This window comes from Babylonia areolata, chromosome 14, assembly GCF_041734735.1.
Source record: "Babylonia areolata isolate BAREFJ2019XMU chromosome 14, ASM4173473v1, whole genome shotgun sequence".
Lineage (NCBI taxonomy): Eukaryota > Metazoa > Mollusca > Gastropoda > Neogastropoda > Buccinidae > Babylonia > Babylonia areolata.
In genome coordinates this window covers 27,341,748-27,357,846 of record NC_134889.1, presented here as the reverse complement: position 1 = coordinate 27,357,846, position 16,099 = coordinate 27,341,748, and the positions used below count along the sequence as shown (strand labels likewise).

The window sequence follows — 16,099 nt, the reverse complement described above, 5'->3', positions numbered from 1 at the left end:
CTGGAATCAGATCCCTGTCGGAGATCAAAGGATACACTTTTTCCTAGTTATTTTACTGCTGTTGTGTCAGAGCTCATGAGTCCCAGCATTTCTTTTTACTCAAAATATAATTTTTTTAAATTTTTTATGTCACAATTTTTTCTTTGAACCCAACTTTGTTGTGTCCACAGGTTATATAGGCGTCGTCAACCGTAGCCAGAAGGACATTGATGGTCGCAAAGACATCCGGGCTGCCCTGGCCGCTGAGAGGAAGTTCTTCCTCTCTCATCCAGCTTACAGGTGGGTGGATCCATCGTCTTTCTTTTCTGGGCGCTTTGAAAGAGAAACGGTGAAGAAACTGGATATGTGAATGCAACCGTTTCAACGTTCCTCTACGAGTCTGGGAATAAGTTGCAATGTGAACGCAACCGTTTCAACGTTCCCCTACGAGTCTGGGAATAAGCTGCAATGTGAACGCAACCGTTTCAACGTTCCCCTACGAGTCTGGGAATAAGTTGCAATGTGAACGCAACCGTTTCAACGTTCCTCTACGAGTCTAGGAATAAGTTGCAATGTGAACGCAACCGTTTCAACGCTCCTCTACGAGTCTAGGAATAAGTTGCAATGTGAACGCAACCGTTTCAACGCTCCTCTACGAGTCTAGGAATAAGTTGCAATGTGAACGCATTCCTTTCAACGCTCCTCTACGAGTCTAGGAAGAAGTTGCAATGTGAATGCAACCGTTTCAACGCTCCTCTACGAGTCTAGGAATAAGTTGCAATGTGAACGCAACCGTTTCAACGTTCCTCTACGAGTCTAGGAATAAGTTGCAATGTGAACGCAACCGTTTCAACGTTCCCCTACGAGTCTAGGAATAAGTTGCAATGTGAACGCAACCGTTTCAACGTTCCTCTACGAGTCTAGGAATAAGTTGCAATGTGAACGCAACCGTTTCAACGTTCCTCTACGAGTCTAGGAATAAGTTGCAATGCTTTTGAAATGTACAGGTTACAAGAATACTTTGTGTTATTGCTAAAAGAAATTGCAAGACTTGCTAGCTGATGAAAAGGGCATGTGCTGATGTTCCCTCCACCCCCCACCCCCCGCCCCATCCCTCCCCTCTACCTGCGTTTTACCTTCGTTATGATGTAGCGTGGTTGGTGTGGCTGTTGTTGCAAGTGTGCGCAGACGTCTGTGCGTGTGTGAGGAGGGGGATGTGTGTTCCGGTGGTGTGGTGGGTGGATTAGTATGTGTGAATGCTTATCTTGTGTTTCAGTGTCATTGACTTGGTGATTTTTCTTGCCTCGTCAGCATTGATTTTTGACTCACTTGTGTAAACAAAGTGAGTCTATGTTTTAACCCGGTGTTCGGTTGTCTGTGTGTGTGTGTGTGTCTGTGTGTCCGTGGTAAACTTTAACATTGACATTTTCTCTGCAAATACATTGTCAGTTGACACCAAATTAGGCATAAAAATAGGAAAAATTCAGTTCTTTCCAGTCATCTTGTTTAAAACAATATTGCACCTCTGGGATGGGCACAAAAAAATAAAAAAGAAGCCTAATTATATGCAAACTGCATTTACTGTTATATTTCTATTTTTTGTATTCTCTAAACTTGGCACTTTGATCTGATATTCTGACCCAACAACAAGAGCAGTCATTATTTTCATTTTTTGTTCAATCAGGAACTTCTTTTGCTAAGCATGGAAGTTTTATTTATTTTGCAAACGTTTTGGTGCAGATAGTAAAAAAGGGAAATTACTCTGTAATTAATGCCAGGGGAGTTAATTTGCTTTAAACTGATCTTTTTCATCTTAAACATTACATTTTGAAATTATGCTCAATACATAAAAAGCTTGGATTTAAAAAAAAAAATTTTTAAAGTGTATCACAAGTGAGTCTTGAAGGCCTTGCCTCTCTTGTATTAATTAAGATAGTGTGTTGCCTGTTTTAATGGATGTTCATGTTTTAAATGTGATTGTGCTTGATGTATGTGATGTTGATTGTGCTCAAGCCAGAAGACAAATTTCTGTGACATAACAAACAATAAAGGTTTATCTTATCATATCTTACCCAGTCTTATCTTACTATACCTTAGCATACCATACCATACCATACCATACCATACTTTACCATACCATACCATACCATACCATACCTTACCATACCATACCATACCGTACCTCACCATACCATACCATACCATACCATACCTTACCTTACCTTACCTTACCTTACCTTACCATACCATACCATACCATGCCATACCATACCGTACCTTACCTTACCATACTATACCATACCATACCATACCATAACATGCCATACCATACCATACCATACCGTACCTTACCATACCTTACCTTACCTTACCTTACCTTACCATACCATACCATACCATACCATGCCATACCATACCTTAACATGCCTTACCATACCGTACCTTACCATACCATACCATACCATACCATACCATACCACACCACACCACACCATACCATACCATACCATACCACACCATACCATACCACACCACACCACACCATACCATACCATACCACACCACACCACACCATACCATACCATACCATACCACACCATACCTTACCATACCACACCACACCACACCACACCACACCATACCATACCATACCTTACTATACCATACCTTATCTGCGCTCATCACATCTCATCACATCACAGTTTATCTTAAATTACACCATACCTTACCCTCAGGCACATGGCGGACCGCATGGGCACCCCCCACCTGCAGAAGGTGCTGAACCAGCAGCTGACGAACCACATCCGCGACACGCTGCCCGCCCTGCGCAACAAGCTGCAGTCCCAGCTGCTGGCCATGGAGAAGGAGGTGGAGGAGTACAAGAACTTCCGCCCGGACGACCCTGCCCGCAAGACCAAGGCCATGATGCAGTGAGTGACCTGGGGGGGGAGGTTTAGGGAGGGGTTTGTGAGGAGGAGTTTGGGGGGTGTTGGACGTGGGGTGATAGCTGTGAGGGTCGGTGGGTGGGTATTTTTGTGTTTTACGAGAACTCCTCCCATTGCCCACACCCTCAATGACCCTGCCCACAAGACCAGTGTCCTAGGGGGATGGGGTGCTGTTTGGGAGGGATGGGGGGGGGGGAGCGTGGGGTGGTGTTGAGTTTGTGTGGACATGGGGTGATGGGTGTGTGGGTATTTTTGCGTTTCATAAGAACTTCCACCCGTAGTAGTCCTACCTGCAAGACAAAGGCCATGATGCAGTAAGTGTCTGGGTGGAGTGCATGTAGGGGAGGAGTTTGAGGGTGTTGGGTTTGTGTGGACGTGGAGTGATGTCTGGGTTGGTGGATGGGTGGGTGTTTTTATGTTTTGCAAGAACTTCCACCCCCAGTGACCCTTCCCGCAAGATCAAGGCCATGATGCATTGAGAGTCCGGGGGTTGGTTTGGTTGGGTGGGAGGGTGGGGGGGGAGTTTGGGGGTGTTGGGTTTGTTTGGATGTGGGGTGATGTCTGGGTGGGTGTGTTTTACAAGACCTTTCACCCCCAACGACCCCGCCCACAAGATCAAGGCCATGATGCATTGAGTGTCCAGGGGTTGGTTTGGTTGGGTGGGAGGAAGGGGTGGGGGGGGCGGGGGAGTTTGGGGGTGTTGGGTTTGTTTGGACGTGGGGTGATGTCTGGGTGGGTGTGTTTTACAAGACCTTTCACCCCCAACGACCCCGCCCACAAGACCAAGGCGGGGGGGGGGAGGGGAGGGAGCAGTGGGGTTTGTGTGGATGTGGGGTGACCCCCGATGACCCCGCCCACAAGACCAAGGCCATGATGCATTGAGTGTCCGGGTGTTGGTTGGGTGTGGGGGAGGGGCATGGGGAGGGGGGTGGAGGGAGGGAGAAAGGAGCAGTGGGGTTTGTGTGGATGTCGGGTGACCCCCAGCGACCATGCCCACAAGACCAAGGCTATGATGCAGTGAGTGCCCTGGGGGTGGGGGAGGGAGGGGTTTGGGGAGCCAGGAGGGGAGGGTTGGAGTTGGGTTTGTTTTTTTGTTTTTTGTAGACTTAGGGGTGATGTCTAGGTGGGTGGGAGTATTTTTGTGTTTTACACGAGCTTCTACCACCCAACAAACCCACCCGTAAGACCAAGGCCGTGATCCAATAAGTTTGGGGTTGTTAGGCTTTTGTGGATGTGGGGTGAGGTCTAGGTGTCTGGGAGTATTTCTGTGTTTTACATTAAAGTACAAGAACTTCCACCCCCAACCCCAACATCTCCGCCCTGGGTGTCCTGGGGGAGGGTAGGGAGGGGGTGGGAGGAGGAGTTTGGGGGTGTTGGGGTTTGTGTGGACTTGGGGCGATGTCTGGGAGGGTGGATGGGTGGGTGTTCTTGTGTTTTACAAGAACTTCCACCCCCAGTGACCCTGCCCACATGACCAAGGCCATGATGCAGTGAGTGTCCAGGGGTTGGGTATGACACAACACAAAACAATACAGCACAACACAGTGCAGTACAACAGAATGCAACACAACTCAGTGCAGTGCATCGCAACACAACATAACATACAACACAATACAATGCAACAACACAAAACAACACAACACAATGCAGTACAATACAATATGACACAACACAACACAGTACAGTGCAGTACAGTAGAATGCAACAGAAGTCGGTGCAATGCATCGCAACACAACACAGTAAACACAACACAATACAATACAATACAATACAATACTATACAACACAACAAAGCACAACACAGCATAGTACAGTGTGTGTTTGTGACAGGATGATCCAGCAGTTTGGCGTGGACTTTGACCGGGACATTGAGGGCTTTGGGGCGCAGGTCATTGTGTGTGCGTGTGTGTGTGTGTGTGACAGGATGATCCAGCAGTTTGGAGTGGACTTTGACTGGGACATTGAAGGCTTTGGGGCACAGGTCATTGTGTGTGCGTGTGTGTGTGTGTGTGACCGGACGATCCAGCAGTTTGGCGTGGACTTTAACCGGGACATTGAGGGTTTCGGGGCGCAGGTCATTGGGTGTGTGTGTGTGTGACCGGATGATCCAGCAGTTTGGCATGGACTTTGACCGGGACATTGAGGGTTTCGGGGCGCAGGTCATTGGGTGTGTGTGTGTGTGTGACAGGATGATCCAGCAGTTTGGCGTGGACTTTGACCGGGACATTGAGGATTTCGGGGCGCAGGTCATTGTGTGTGCGTGTGTGTGTGTGACAGGATGATCCAGCAGTTTGGCATGGACTTTGACCGGGACATTGAGGGCTTTGGGGCGCAGGTCATTGTGTGTGTGTGTGTGTGTGTGTGTGTGTGTGTGTGTGTGTGACAGGATGATCCAGCAGTTTGGCGTGGACTTTGACCGGGACATTGAGGGCTTTGGGGCGCAGGTCATTGTGTGTGTGTGAGTGTGTGTGTGTGTGTGTGACAGGATGATCCAGCAGTTTGGCGTGGACTTTGACCGGGACATTGCGGGTTTTGGGGCGCAGGTCATTGTGTGTGTGTGTGTGTGACAGGATGATCCAGCAGTTTGGCGTGGACTTTGACCGGGACATTGAGGGTTTCGGGGCGCAGGTCATTGGGTGTGTGTGTGTGTGTGTGACAGGATGATCCAGCAGTTTGGCGTGGACTTTGACCGGGACATTGAGGGCTTCGGGGCGCAGGTCAGCACAGAGGACCTGTCGGGGGGAGCCAAGATCAACCGCATCTTCCATGAACGCTTCCCCTTTGAGCTGGTCAAGGTCAGTGGTCGAGAGAGAAGGGGGGCGGAGATCGTTGCGCTCATAACGTCGTGTTATGGGCTGTGGTGCTGGTGCTGTGAAGGTCTAGTTTTGTTGTTTAAGGGGATGGGTACTGATTTTTTTTTTTTTTAGGGGTCATGCTACAGGGAGGAGAGATTATGTGGGTGTGCAAAGTAGACGTAAGCAAGAGACAGTTTGTAAAACTGTGTCACTGTATTGTTTTGCTGTGCGTATTTATGATTTGAGTATTCTTCTGGCATGTGTTATTGACGGGATCAGTTTTGCTCTTGATTGGTTGTTGTGCCATATTGCCAATAATCAGGTGATTGGTTGTTGTGCCATATTGTCAATAATCAGGTGATTGGTTGTTGTGCCATATTGTCGATAATCAGGTGATTGGTTGTTGTGCCATATTGTCGATAATCAGGTGATTGGTTGTTGTGCCATATTGCCAATAATCAGGTGATTGGTTGTTGTGCCATATTGTCGATAATCAGGTGATTGGTTGTTGTGCCATATTGTCAATAATCAGGTGATCGGTTGTTGTACCATATTGTCGATAATCAGGTGATTGGTTGTTGTGCCATATTGCCAATAATCAGGTGATTGGTTGTTGTGCCATATTGTCGATAATCAGGTGATTGGTTGTTGTGCCATATTGCCAATAATCAGGTGATTGGTTGTTGTACCATATTGTCGATAATCAGGTGATTGGTTGTTGTGCCATATTGTCAATAATCAGGTGATTGGTTGTTGTGCCATATTGTCGATAATCAGGTGATTGGTTGTTGTGCCATATTGTCGATAGTCAAGTGATGGGTTGTTGTGCCATATTGTCGATAATCAGGTGATGGGTTGTTGTGCCATATTGTCGATAATCAGGTGATTTGTTGTTGTGCCATATTGTCAATAATCAGGTGATTGGTTGTTGTGCCATATTGTCAATAATCAGGTGATTGGTTGTTGTGCCATATTGTCAATAATCAGGTGATTGGTTGTTGTGCCATATTGCCAATAATCAGGTGATTGGTTGTTGTGCCATATTGTCAATAATCAGGTGATTGGTTGTTGTGCCATATTGTCAATAATCAGGTGATTGGTTGTTGTGCCATATTGTCAATAATCAGGTGATCTTGACATTTCTTGTTGATGCTTTCTTCCTGTGTTTTTTGTGATTACGTGAATGGTTGATACTGGAGAACAAATGAACTATCAGGATGTTGGGGAAACAGATTTTCTTGGATCTGATGAATGACTCAAGTCTTTCTTTCACCAGATGGAGTTTGACGAGCGAGAACTACGCAAGGAAATTGGCATCACCATCCGCAACATTCATGGTATCAGGTGAGTTTCTGGGTTGTAGTCATGTTCTTTATAGACAGACAGAACCTCCTTTGTCCACTGCTGTTTTGAAACAGAGTTAACCCTTTCAGTGCCAAGCCTATTTTTTGTTCACTGACAACTATTTGCCAGAGGATGTTTTGGTTACAAATTTTCTTCTAAGCGGTTCACTAAGTCTGTTAGTTCTTGCTCGTGACCAGCTAATCCGTCAATATCATCAGCGAAGCACAAGTTTGTGATTGTTTGCCCTCCAATAGAGGACTCAGAGAGAAGAATAAGAGTTGTAGAAATGAGGTGCTTCCGAAGACTCTTAGGCATCTCATACAAAGACCACATCAAGAATGAAGAAGTCAAGAGACACATCCGCAATGAAATCGGGCCCGAAACTGACCTTCAAACACTCGCCAGACAACGAAAACTGAAGTGGTTTGGTCATGTCACACGCTCCTCTGGTCTTGCTAAAACAATCTTACAAGGCACAGTGAGGGGAGGAAGAAGAAGAGGCAGACAAAGGAAGAGATGGGAGGACAACATTCGAGAGTGGACAGGCATAGAGCTGAGAGACACCCTGAGAGCGGCCGAGAGACGCGAGGACTGGTGAAAGGTGGTTGACAAAGCTTCGAAGGCGCCCCAAAGGATTCGGAATCTGAGGGATTGGTGACGGTGACGGTTTTGGTTACAGAGGGTAAAAAAAATTAAAAAATTCCAGCATGCAAACTACTGAAAACAAAGTACATACTTTTCTGAAAGGAAAATGAACACTGTCCATGTTGGTAACATTTATAACAAAATCATTACTATTTGTAACATAGTATCACTGCTTTCGTGGCGTATTGTGACTATTTTGTAATAGCAGTAGTAATACATTGTTTTTTTGCATGTTGTATTGTTCATAGTAGAAATATATTTTTATTTGTTGCAAAATGTATTTTTGATATGATTTGTATATATAGTGGTGTGTTTTTCGGGGGGGGGGGGTTGTTGTTTATTTACTTTAATTCATGCTTGTCAGTTGTTTGTGTTACGGTGTGTGTGAATGATCAGTATGTTTTGTACTCAGATTTGTTTGGGGTTGGGTTTTTTTTAGCAAGCAAGAAAAAAAAAACTTTCACTTCTGCTGACGAGTATTCTCATCAGTGAAGGGCTTTCACCTGAGACAGACTGAGAGGAGCTACAGGTCAGGATGACAGTCACTATTCTTCATTTAAACTTCTCCCTCTTGGGATCACAATACGTTTCACTCAGCAAAACCTCATTGACACCACTGAAGAGAGCATAAACGGTAGTACATGCACTTAGAATCCATCCCATGCTGATTGACGGGCGCAGCAGCCAAGTGGTTAAAGCTTTGGACTTTCAATCTGAGGGTCCAGAGTTTGAATCCCAGTCATGGCACCTGGTGGGTGAAGGGTGGAGATTGGTCCAGTCTCCCAGATCAACAGATGTTGCTAGCGCCTGAATAATCCCCTTTGTGTGTTTGCACATACAAAAGATCAAATATGCATGTTACTCACCTCACCTCAGGCCCATAACTACAAAGTAGTCGTTGGGGGGAACCTGAGGACCGCAGACGCAACCTCCCTTCTCCATCTGTCTCTGTCAGCAGCCGCTGGCAGCAGCTCACGTGTATGGAGTCCGGTCCATTGTTTGATGTTCTCATGCCAGTTCTTCGCTGTCTTCCTCTTCTTCTTCCGCCATCGATGGTGCCTTGCATGATTGTTTTGGACAGACTGGTGTGTCGAGTGTTGTGCCCAAACCATATCAGCTTGCGTCTCTTCACATTTGAAAGGAGAGGTTCCTGAGGTCCAGCAAGGTTCTTAATTCTGCTCCGTACATGCATGTTAAAGTTCCCGTAATTCATGTCCGCATTTGCAGGTTTATGGAACATACTTGGCATGCACCCCCCAAAAACGGAGTTTGACTGCCTTCATGAGGGGAATAAAAACTGTCACACATGTAAAAGCTCACTCGTTTGTATGAATGAACGTGGGAGTCGCAGCCCACAAATGAGAGAAAGAAAAAAAAAAGAAATGCCATGCTGATCACTTTTCACCACGGTTCATGGGATTGATTACATTATTGTTATCATTATTATTAATGTTACTATTATTATTATAAGTTGTGAACTGAGGTGGGTGTTTTGACGTGCAGAACGGGTCTGTTCACGCCCGACATGGCCTTTGAGAGCATCGTGGTGAAGCAGATAGAGCGGCTGAAGGAGCCCTCTCTCCACTGCGTCGACATGGTCATCACGGAACTCTCACAGGTCGTACGCAAAGCTGGAGAAAAGGTTGGTCAGCATTGTTTATTGTTTACCTGGGCTGTGGTATAACTATAAGGTTTAAGTTTCAAGGAGGTGGGATACGGTTTCGGTTTCAAGGAGGTGGGATATGGTTTTAAGTTTCAAGGAGGTGGGATACAGTCTCAAGGAAGTGGGATACGGTTTTAAGCGTTAAGATGGGATATGGTCTCAAGAAGGTGGGATATGGTTTCAGTTTAAAGAAAGTGGGTTAAGGTTTTACTTTGAATGAGGTAAGATAAGGTTTTAGGTTCAAGGAGGTGGCGTGCGATTTAAGTTTGAAGGAGGTGGGATACAGTTTCAAGGTGGTGAGATACAGTTTCAAGGAGGTGGGATAATGTTTCCTGTTTCAGTGTGGGATAAGGTGTTCAGTTTCAGGGAGGTGGGATACGGTTTCGGTTTCAAGGAGGTGGGATACGGTTTCAGTTTCAGGGAGGTGGGATACGGTGTTGGTTTCAAGGAGGTGGGATACGGTTTCAGTTTCAGGGAGGTGGGATACGGTTTCAGTTTCAGGGAGGTGGGATACGGTGTTGGTTTCAAGGAGGTGGGATAAGGTGTTCAGTTTCAGGGAGGTAGGATACGGTGTTGGTTTCAAGGAGGTGGGATACGGTTTCAGTTTAAAGGAAGTGGGTTAAGGTTTTACTTTGAATGAGGTAAGATAAGGTTTTAGGTTCAAGGAGGTGGCGTGCGATTTAAGTTTGAAGGAGGTGGGATACAGTTTCAAGGAGGTGGGATAATGTTTCCTGTTTCAGTGTGGGATAAGGTGTTCAGTTTCAGGGAGGTGGGATACGGTTTCGGTTTCAGGGAGGTGGGATACGTTTTCGGTTTCAGGGAGGTGGGATATTGTTTCAGTTTCAGGGAGGTGGGATACGGTGTTGGTTTCAAGGAGGTGGGATACAGTTTCAGTTTCAGGGAGGTGGGATACGGTGTTGGTTTCAAGGAGGTGGGATATGGTTTCAGTTTCAGGGAGGTGGGATACGGTGTTGGTTTCAAGGAGGTGGGATACGGTTTTAGTTTCAGGGAGGTGGGATACAGTGTTGGTTTCAAGGAGGTGGGATACGGTTTCAGTTTCAAGGAGGTGGGATACGATTTCAGTTTCAAGGAGGTGGGATACGGTTTCAGTTTCAGGGAGGTGGGATACGGTGTTGGTTTCAAGGAGGTGGGATACGATTTTGGATTCAAGGTGGGATACGGTTTTGAGGTGGAATGTGGTTTTCAGTTTCAAGGGGATGGGATAAGGTTTCGGGTTCAAGGAACTGTTGAAGTGTGCTGACTGAACCATGTGTCATAATATGTGCTACACCATAACTGCTTATAAAATAGTTTAAAAGGGGCTAGCCTGCAGCTACTTTCGATTTCATCATCTGAGCAGAGTTGTATTTTGCACAGTACAGAACAGATCCCTGTCGGAGTCTGCACCAGTGCGTCATTGTATATTGGATGAAACGTAATTTGGGGGTTGGGAAGAAATTCTTTTCAAACGGCAAGGACAGACGTGCCTACCAGTATTATTTCTGCCATATTTTGAGCACAGTTTTTCGATTTTGTACGTTGATGTACAACACTGAATAAAAATACACCACAAACAAATAAACTTGTGTGAACTTGATGTATGTTGTTATGTTTAAAACCTGTTGGCCCTGTAACATAAAAGGGTGTGACAGTGAGCAATGGAAGAGGGTAGAATAGAAAATGAACTTATCAGACAATCTCACAAACATTGAAAACATGGAGTTTAAAAATCTGGACTATTTTCAGTGTTTAAGAGAACATGGCTTGTCTAGAAAAAGAAATCAGATAGACAAAAATCTGGACCCATTTTTAGTGTTTGAGAGAATATGGCCAATGTAGAAACAGAAATTACAGAGATGATCTTGCTCAATTCGGAAGACAAAACTATATGTTCTGATGACAGAACACATTGTTGTGTGGCAAAGTACTGTGCAACACCTGTAAGTCTGTTCATCAACCTATGCATTTACACAGGTCATCGCAGGCAGGTAAGATTTGGGATGTATTCCCTCTAGTGCGTGACGCGTGTTGCAGGGATGTGTTTTCTGGAGGGTGACATGGCAGGGTGGGTGGTTCCCAATGTTCAGTTGCGTTAATATATTGTGGCACATGCTTCTGTGAGATGGGAGCTGGGAACGAAATACAAAGCGCTTCTGGCAGTATATCTGCAGAAACATGCTATATAAACATCCATTACAATTATCATTATTATTATCATGTCTTTCGTGTTTCCACCAAACTGATTTTTTCCAGTTCCGCAATTAACTGTTTGACAACGCTTTGTTTCAGATGAGCCGCTACCCTCGGCTCCGGGAAGAAACAGAGAGGATCGTGAACTCGCGTATACGAGAACAGGAACAGAAGGCCAAGGAGCAGATCCTCATGCTGATCAACTTTCAGCTGGCCTACATGAACACAAACCATGAGGACTTCATTGGTTTCTCCAAGTGAGTGCTGTAATGATAATAATGATGATAGTGTGCGTGCGTGTGTGTGTGTTTGTGTGTGTGTGACCGGTTTATTTTGTGATGTGTGTAGGCAAATGACTGTTATGGAATGTATCTGCTTCAGTGTATGTATGTGGACTTGTAAAATTTTATTTGTAAACGCTCTGGGCTCTCTGGAGATAGGGCGTCCAAATATTCATTATTATTATTATTATTATTATTAATGGACATTTTTATAGGATATTTCTCCAGAAACACTGCTCAAAGCACTTTACATTTCATTCCCTGCCCCCCGCCTCCGTTCTCAATATCCCCTCCCCCCCCAGCCCCCCCTCCAGTACACACACACAGAGACTCGGAAGCAAATGCCAGAATACACTGACACAACTGAACATTGGAAACCACCAACCCACCCACCCATGACGCCCTCCAGAAAATGCATCCCTGCAACACGCACACACGCACACAAATGCACGGATATTCACTTGCACCCAGCCGCACACACATGGTAAACGGCTTCCCCTCAATACCAAGACCAGCACTGCAGTAGCATAGCTTAGGACTTACGATTTAGCAAGTAGGACGTTTGTGGTGGCCGATCTCCCTGGAGCCATAGCCCTGGGTTCAGGCTGGCCACAGGCTGAAAAAAACAAACAAAAAAATCAGGCCAACATGTGTGTGGACCTGCTAGTGCCTGAGCCCCCTTCATGGGTATATGCATGCAAAAGTTCAAATATCATACACATTAAAGATCCTGTAATCAATGTCAGCATTTGGTGGGTTATGGTGTCACACAGAAACTTGGCAGTGAAAGAGTTAGTGTGTCTGTATCTATATTTAGAATAAGTGGACCTCGGAGGCTTCAGATCTTCTCCAGAGATGTAATCTTGTTGCGATCCTGTAATCGATGTCAGCATTTGGTGGGTTATGGTGTCTCACAGAAACTTGGCAGTGAAAGAGTTAGTGTGTCTGTACCTATATTTAGAATAAGTGGACCTCAGAGGCTTCAGATCTTCTTCAGAGATTTAATCTTGTTGCAGCGCACAACAGAAGGCGGAGTCCACATCCTCCAAGAGGAAAATGGGTAATCAGGTAAGAGCGTCAAGAAAATAAACTCTGTACATTGTGGGGGGAAGGGGATTCACAGGGGTAGATGTTACTTCCCTTGCTTGGACTGTGTTCAACAGTTCATTTAAAAAAAAAAAAAAATGATGGCAGACATTTAACATGAGAAAGAGGAAGTAATGAGATATTGCCATTGGATTCCTAATACACATCTTCTTGTGCTATTGCTACAAGCAAGTAGCAATGTTGTTTTTGTTAGTTTTTTTTTTTTGTTTTTTTCAGTTGGAAGTCGCGTCTTCTTTTCTGTTCTCCATTTTTGTTTCAATAGATATGTTAGATGAAGCAGAAAGAGAGAGAGAGAGAGAGATTTAACAAGTAAATGGGTGTGTGTGAGAAAATTGGTGTATACATGTGTATGTGTGTGCTTTTCTTGAGTGTGTATAGGTGTGTGGATATTGGTTTGTCTGGAGGTGAGGGTAATGTTAGTGTATTTGGGGAAGGGGGGTATGTGCGTGTGTGTGTGTGTGTGTTGGGGTGTATTTGTGTGGGCGTGTGTGTGTTGGGGTGTATTTGTGTGGGCGTGTGTGTATTTGGGTGTATGTTTGCAAAGTATGTGCATGCATGCATTCTTAATGCATGTGTGTACAGGTATGCTTAGTGTGTGCCTGCGTGTGTGAGTGCGTGTGTGAGTGCACATGAATGCGCCAGATGTATGTGAGTGTGTGTGTGAGTGAGTGTACAAAGAAAGAAGAACGTTGTTAGTGGAGAAGCATGAGGAGAGGTGGGTGTGAAGTACAGGCCAGGCGTGTATGTGAGTGTGAGAGAACATGCAAAGGAAGAACGTTGTACGCGGAGAAGTGTGAGGAGAGGTTAGTGTGGAGTGCAGGATGCCAGGTTTGTGTGTGTGAGTGTGGGTTCATGCATGTGTGTGAGTTTGGGTTCTAGTGTGTGTGTGTGTGTGTGTGCGAGTGTACAAACAAAGAATACTGTTGTTAGCAGAGAAGCGTGAAGAGAAGTGGGTGCGGAGTGCAGGAGGCCAGGTGTGTGTGTGAGTGTGGGTTCATGCGTGTGTGTGAGTGTGGGTTCATGTATGTGTGTGTGTGTGTGTGTGAGTGAACAAACAAAGAAGACTGTTGTTTGCGGAGAAGCATGCGGAGAGGTAGGTGTGGAGTGCAAGAGGCCAGGTGTGCGTGTTCGTGAGTGTGTGTGTGTGAGCGTGGGTTCGTGTATGTGTATGTGTGTGTGTGAGAGAGAGAGTGTACAAACAAAGAAGACTGTTGTTAGCAGAGAAACATGAGGAGAGGTGGGTGTGAAGTGCAGGATACCAGGTGTGTGTGTGTGAGTGTGGGTTCATGTGTGTGTGAGTGTGGATTCGTGTATGTGTGTGTGCATGAGGGAGCATGCAAACAAAGAAGACTGTTGTTTGCGGAGAAGCATGCGGAGAGGTAGGTGTGGAGTGCAAGAGGCCAGGTGTGCGTGTTCGTGAGTGTGTGTGTGTGTGAGCGTGGGTTCGTGTATGTGTATGTGTGTGTGTGAGAGAGAGAGTGTACAAACAAAGAAGACTGTTGTTAGCAGAGAAACATGAGGAGAGGTGGGTGTGAAGTGCAGGATGCCAGGTGTGTGTGTGAGTGTGGGTTCATGTGTGTGTGAGTGTGGATTCGTGTATGTGTGTGTGCATGAGGGAGCATGCAAACAAAGAAGACTGTTGTTTGCGGAGAAGCATGCGGAGAGGTAGGTGTGGAGTGCAAGAGGCCAGGTGTGCGTGTTCGTGAGTGTGTGTGTGTGAGCGTGGGTTCGTGTATGTGTATGTGTGTGTGTGAGAGAGAGAGTGTACAAACAAAGAAGACTGTTGTTAGCAGAGAAACATGAGGAGAGGTGGGTGTGAAGTGCAGGATGCCAGGTGTGTGTGTGAGTGTGGGTTCATGTGTGTGTGAGTGTGGATTCGTGTATGTGTGTGTGTGTATGTGTGTGAGTGAGTGAACAAACAAAGAAGACTGTTGTTTGCGGAGAAGCATGCGGAGAGGTAGGTGTGGAGTGCAAGAGGCCAGGTGTGTGTGTTCATGTGTGTGTGTGCATGAGGGAGCATGCAAACAAAGAAGACTGTTGTTAGCGGAGAAGCATGAAGAGTGGTGGGTGCGGAGTGCAGGAGGCCAGGCGTGTGTGCAGGTGATCCGGAAAGGGTGGCTGTCGCTGCACAACATCAGCTTCATCAAGGGTGGCTCCAAGGACTTCTGGTTTGTCCTCACCGCCGAGAGTCTGTCCTGGTTCAAAGATGAGGAGGTGGGTTCTGGGGGAGGTGGTGCTGGTTTTGTCTTTTTGTGTGTGTGTGTGTGTGTGTGTGTGAATGAGAGAGAATATGTATGTGCGTGTAGTGTGTGTGTGTCTGTGTGTGTGAGTGTGTGTTTGGTGGGGGGAGTTTGTTCATGTGTGTATGTTTGAGAGAGAGAGTGCATGTGTGTGTGTGTGTATGCAAGGGTGTGTAAATATGTGTACTTGCAATTGTGTGAGTGTGTGTGTATGCTTGTGTATACAAGTGCGAGAGACATTCTGGTTTTGTGTGTTTGCTCATTCAGTTGCAAAACTGTGAACAAAACAGATTGAAAGAGACTGTACACCGTTTGATTGCCTTGCTATGTTTGACGTCTGACATGTGACATACAGTCTCTGTTAGCGTGTCATCACACATCAGGATTTGTTACACACCTACTGTTGCCTCACTCACTCTTTCAAATGCATCCACAAACATGTACAGTTGCTCCCATACCCCCAACCCCCCCCAGCCCCCCACATCCTTCTGCCTTTCCCTCTCTCTCTTTTGCTAAAGTCTCTCTCTTTGTCACTCGCCAACGCATCTCACATGCAAAGACAGTTTGCTGATATACACTTCAAAGGGAAAAAAGATAAACGTGCTTTTACATTGAATTATCTGATTTGAACTGTGTCATGAATTTCATATTGTTTCTTTGTTGCCCTATACATCCAGACTTATTCTCTGTTCTCCTTTTTTTTCTTTTTCATTAAAATGATGGTTTTTCTTCTTACAGTTGACTCATTCTGTTGACCCTGTGAACAGCAGTTGTTGTTTTTTTATTTTGGGGGGGGGGGGGTTTGTTGTTGTTTTTTCCAGGAGAAATGTCTTTGTGTGCTGTTGATGTGTTAATTGAAATGTTCATCTTAAGTGTTGTATGTGTCTTGTTTAAATGTTAAAATGAATTT

General features: G+C 45.6%; 1 protein-coding gene across 5 annotated transcripts in view; it reads left to right on the top strand.

Moving 5' to 3' along the window:
- The window catches only part of LOC143289568 (dynamin-1-like), a 79,451-nt gene that overhangs the window by 25,565 nt on the left and 37,787 nt on the right, over positions 1–16,099 (top strand). For all 5 annotated transcript variants that reach the window (XM_076598590.1, XM_076598589.1, XM_076598586.1 and 2 more), the window contains exons 6-13: positions 171–279; positions 2,715–2,909; positions 5,584–5,719; positions 6,996–7,063; positions 9,212–9,350; positions 11,661–11,818; positions 12,859–12,910; positions 15,050–15,163. In XM_076598590.1, the coding sequence (XP_076454705.1) occupies positions 171–279; positions 2,715–2,909; positions 5,584–5,719; positions 6,996–7,063; positions 9,212–9,350; positions 11,661–11,818; positions 12,859–12,910; positions 15,050–15,163 (971 nt within the window). The remainder of the gene's footprint in view (positions 1–170; positions 280–2,714; positions 2,910–5,583; positions 5,720–6,995; positions 7,064–9,211; positions 9,351–11,660; positions 11,819–12,858; positions 12,911–15,049; positions 15,164–16,099) is intronic.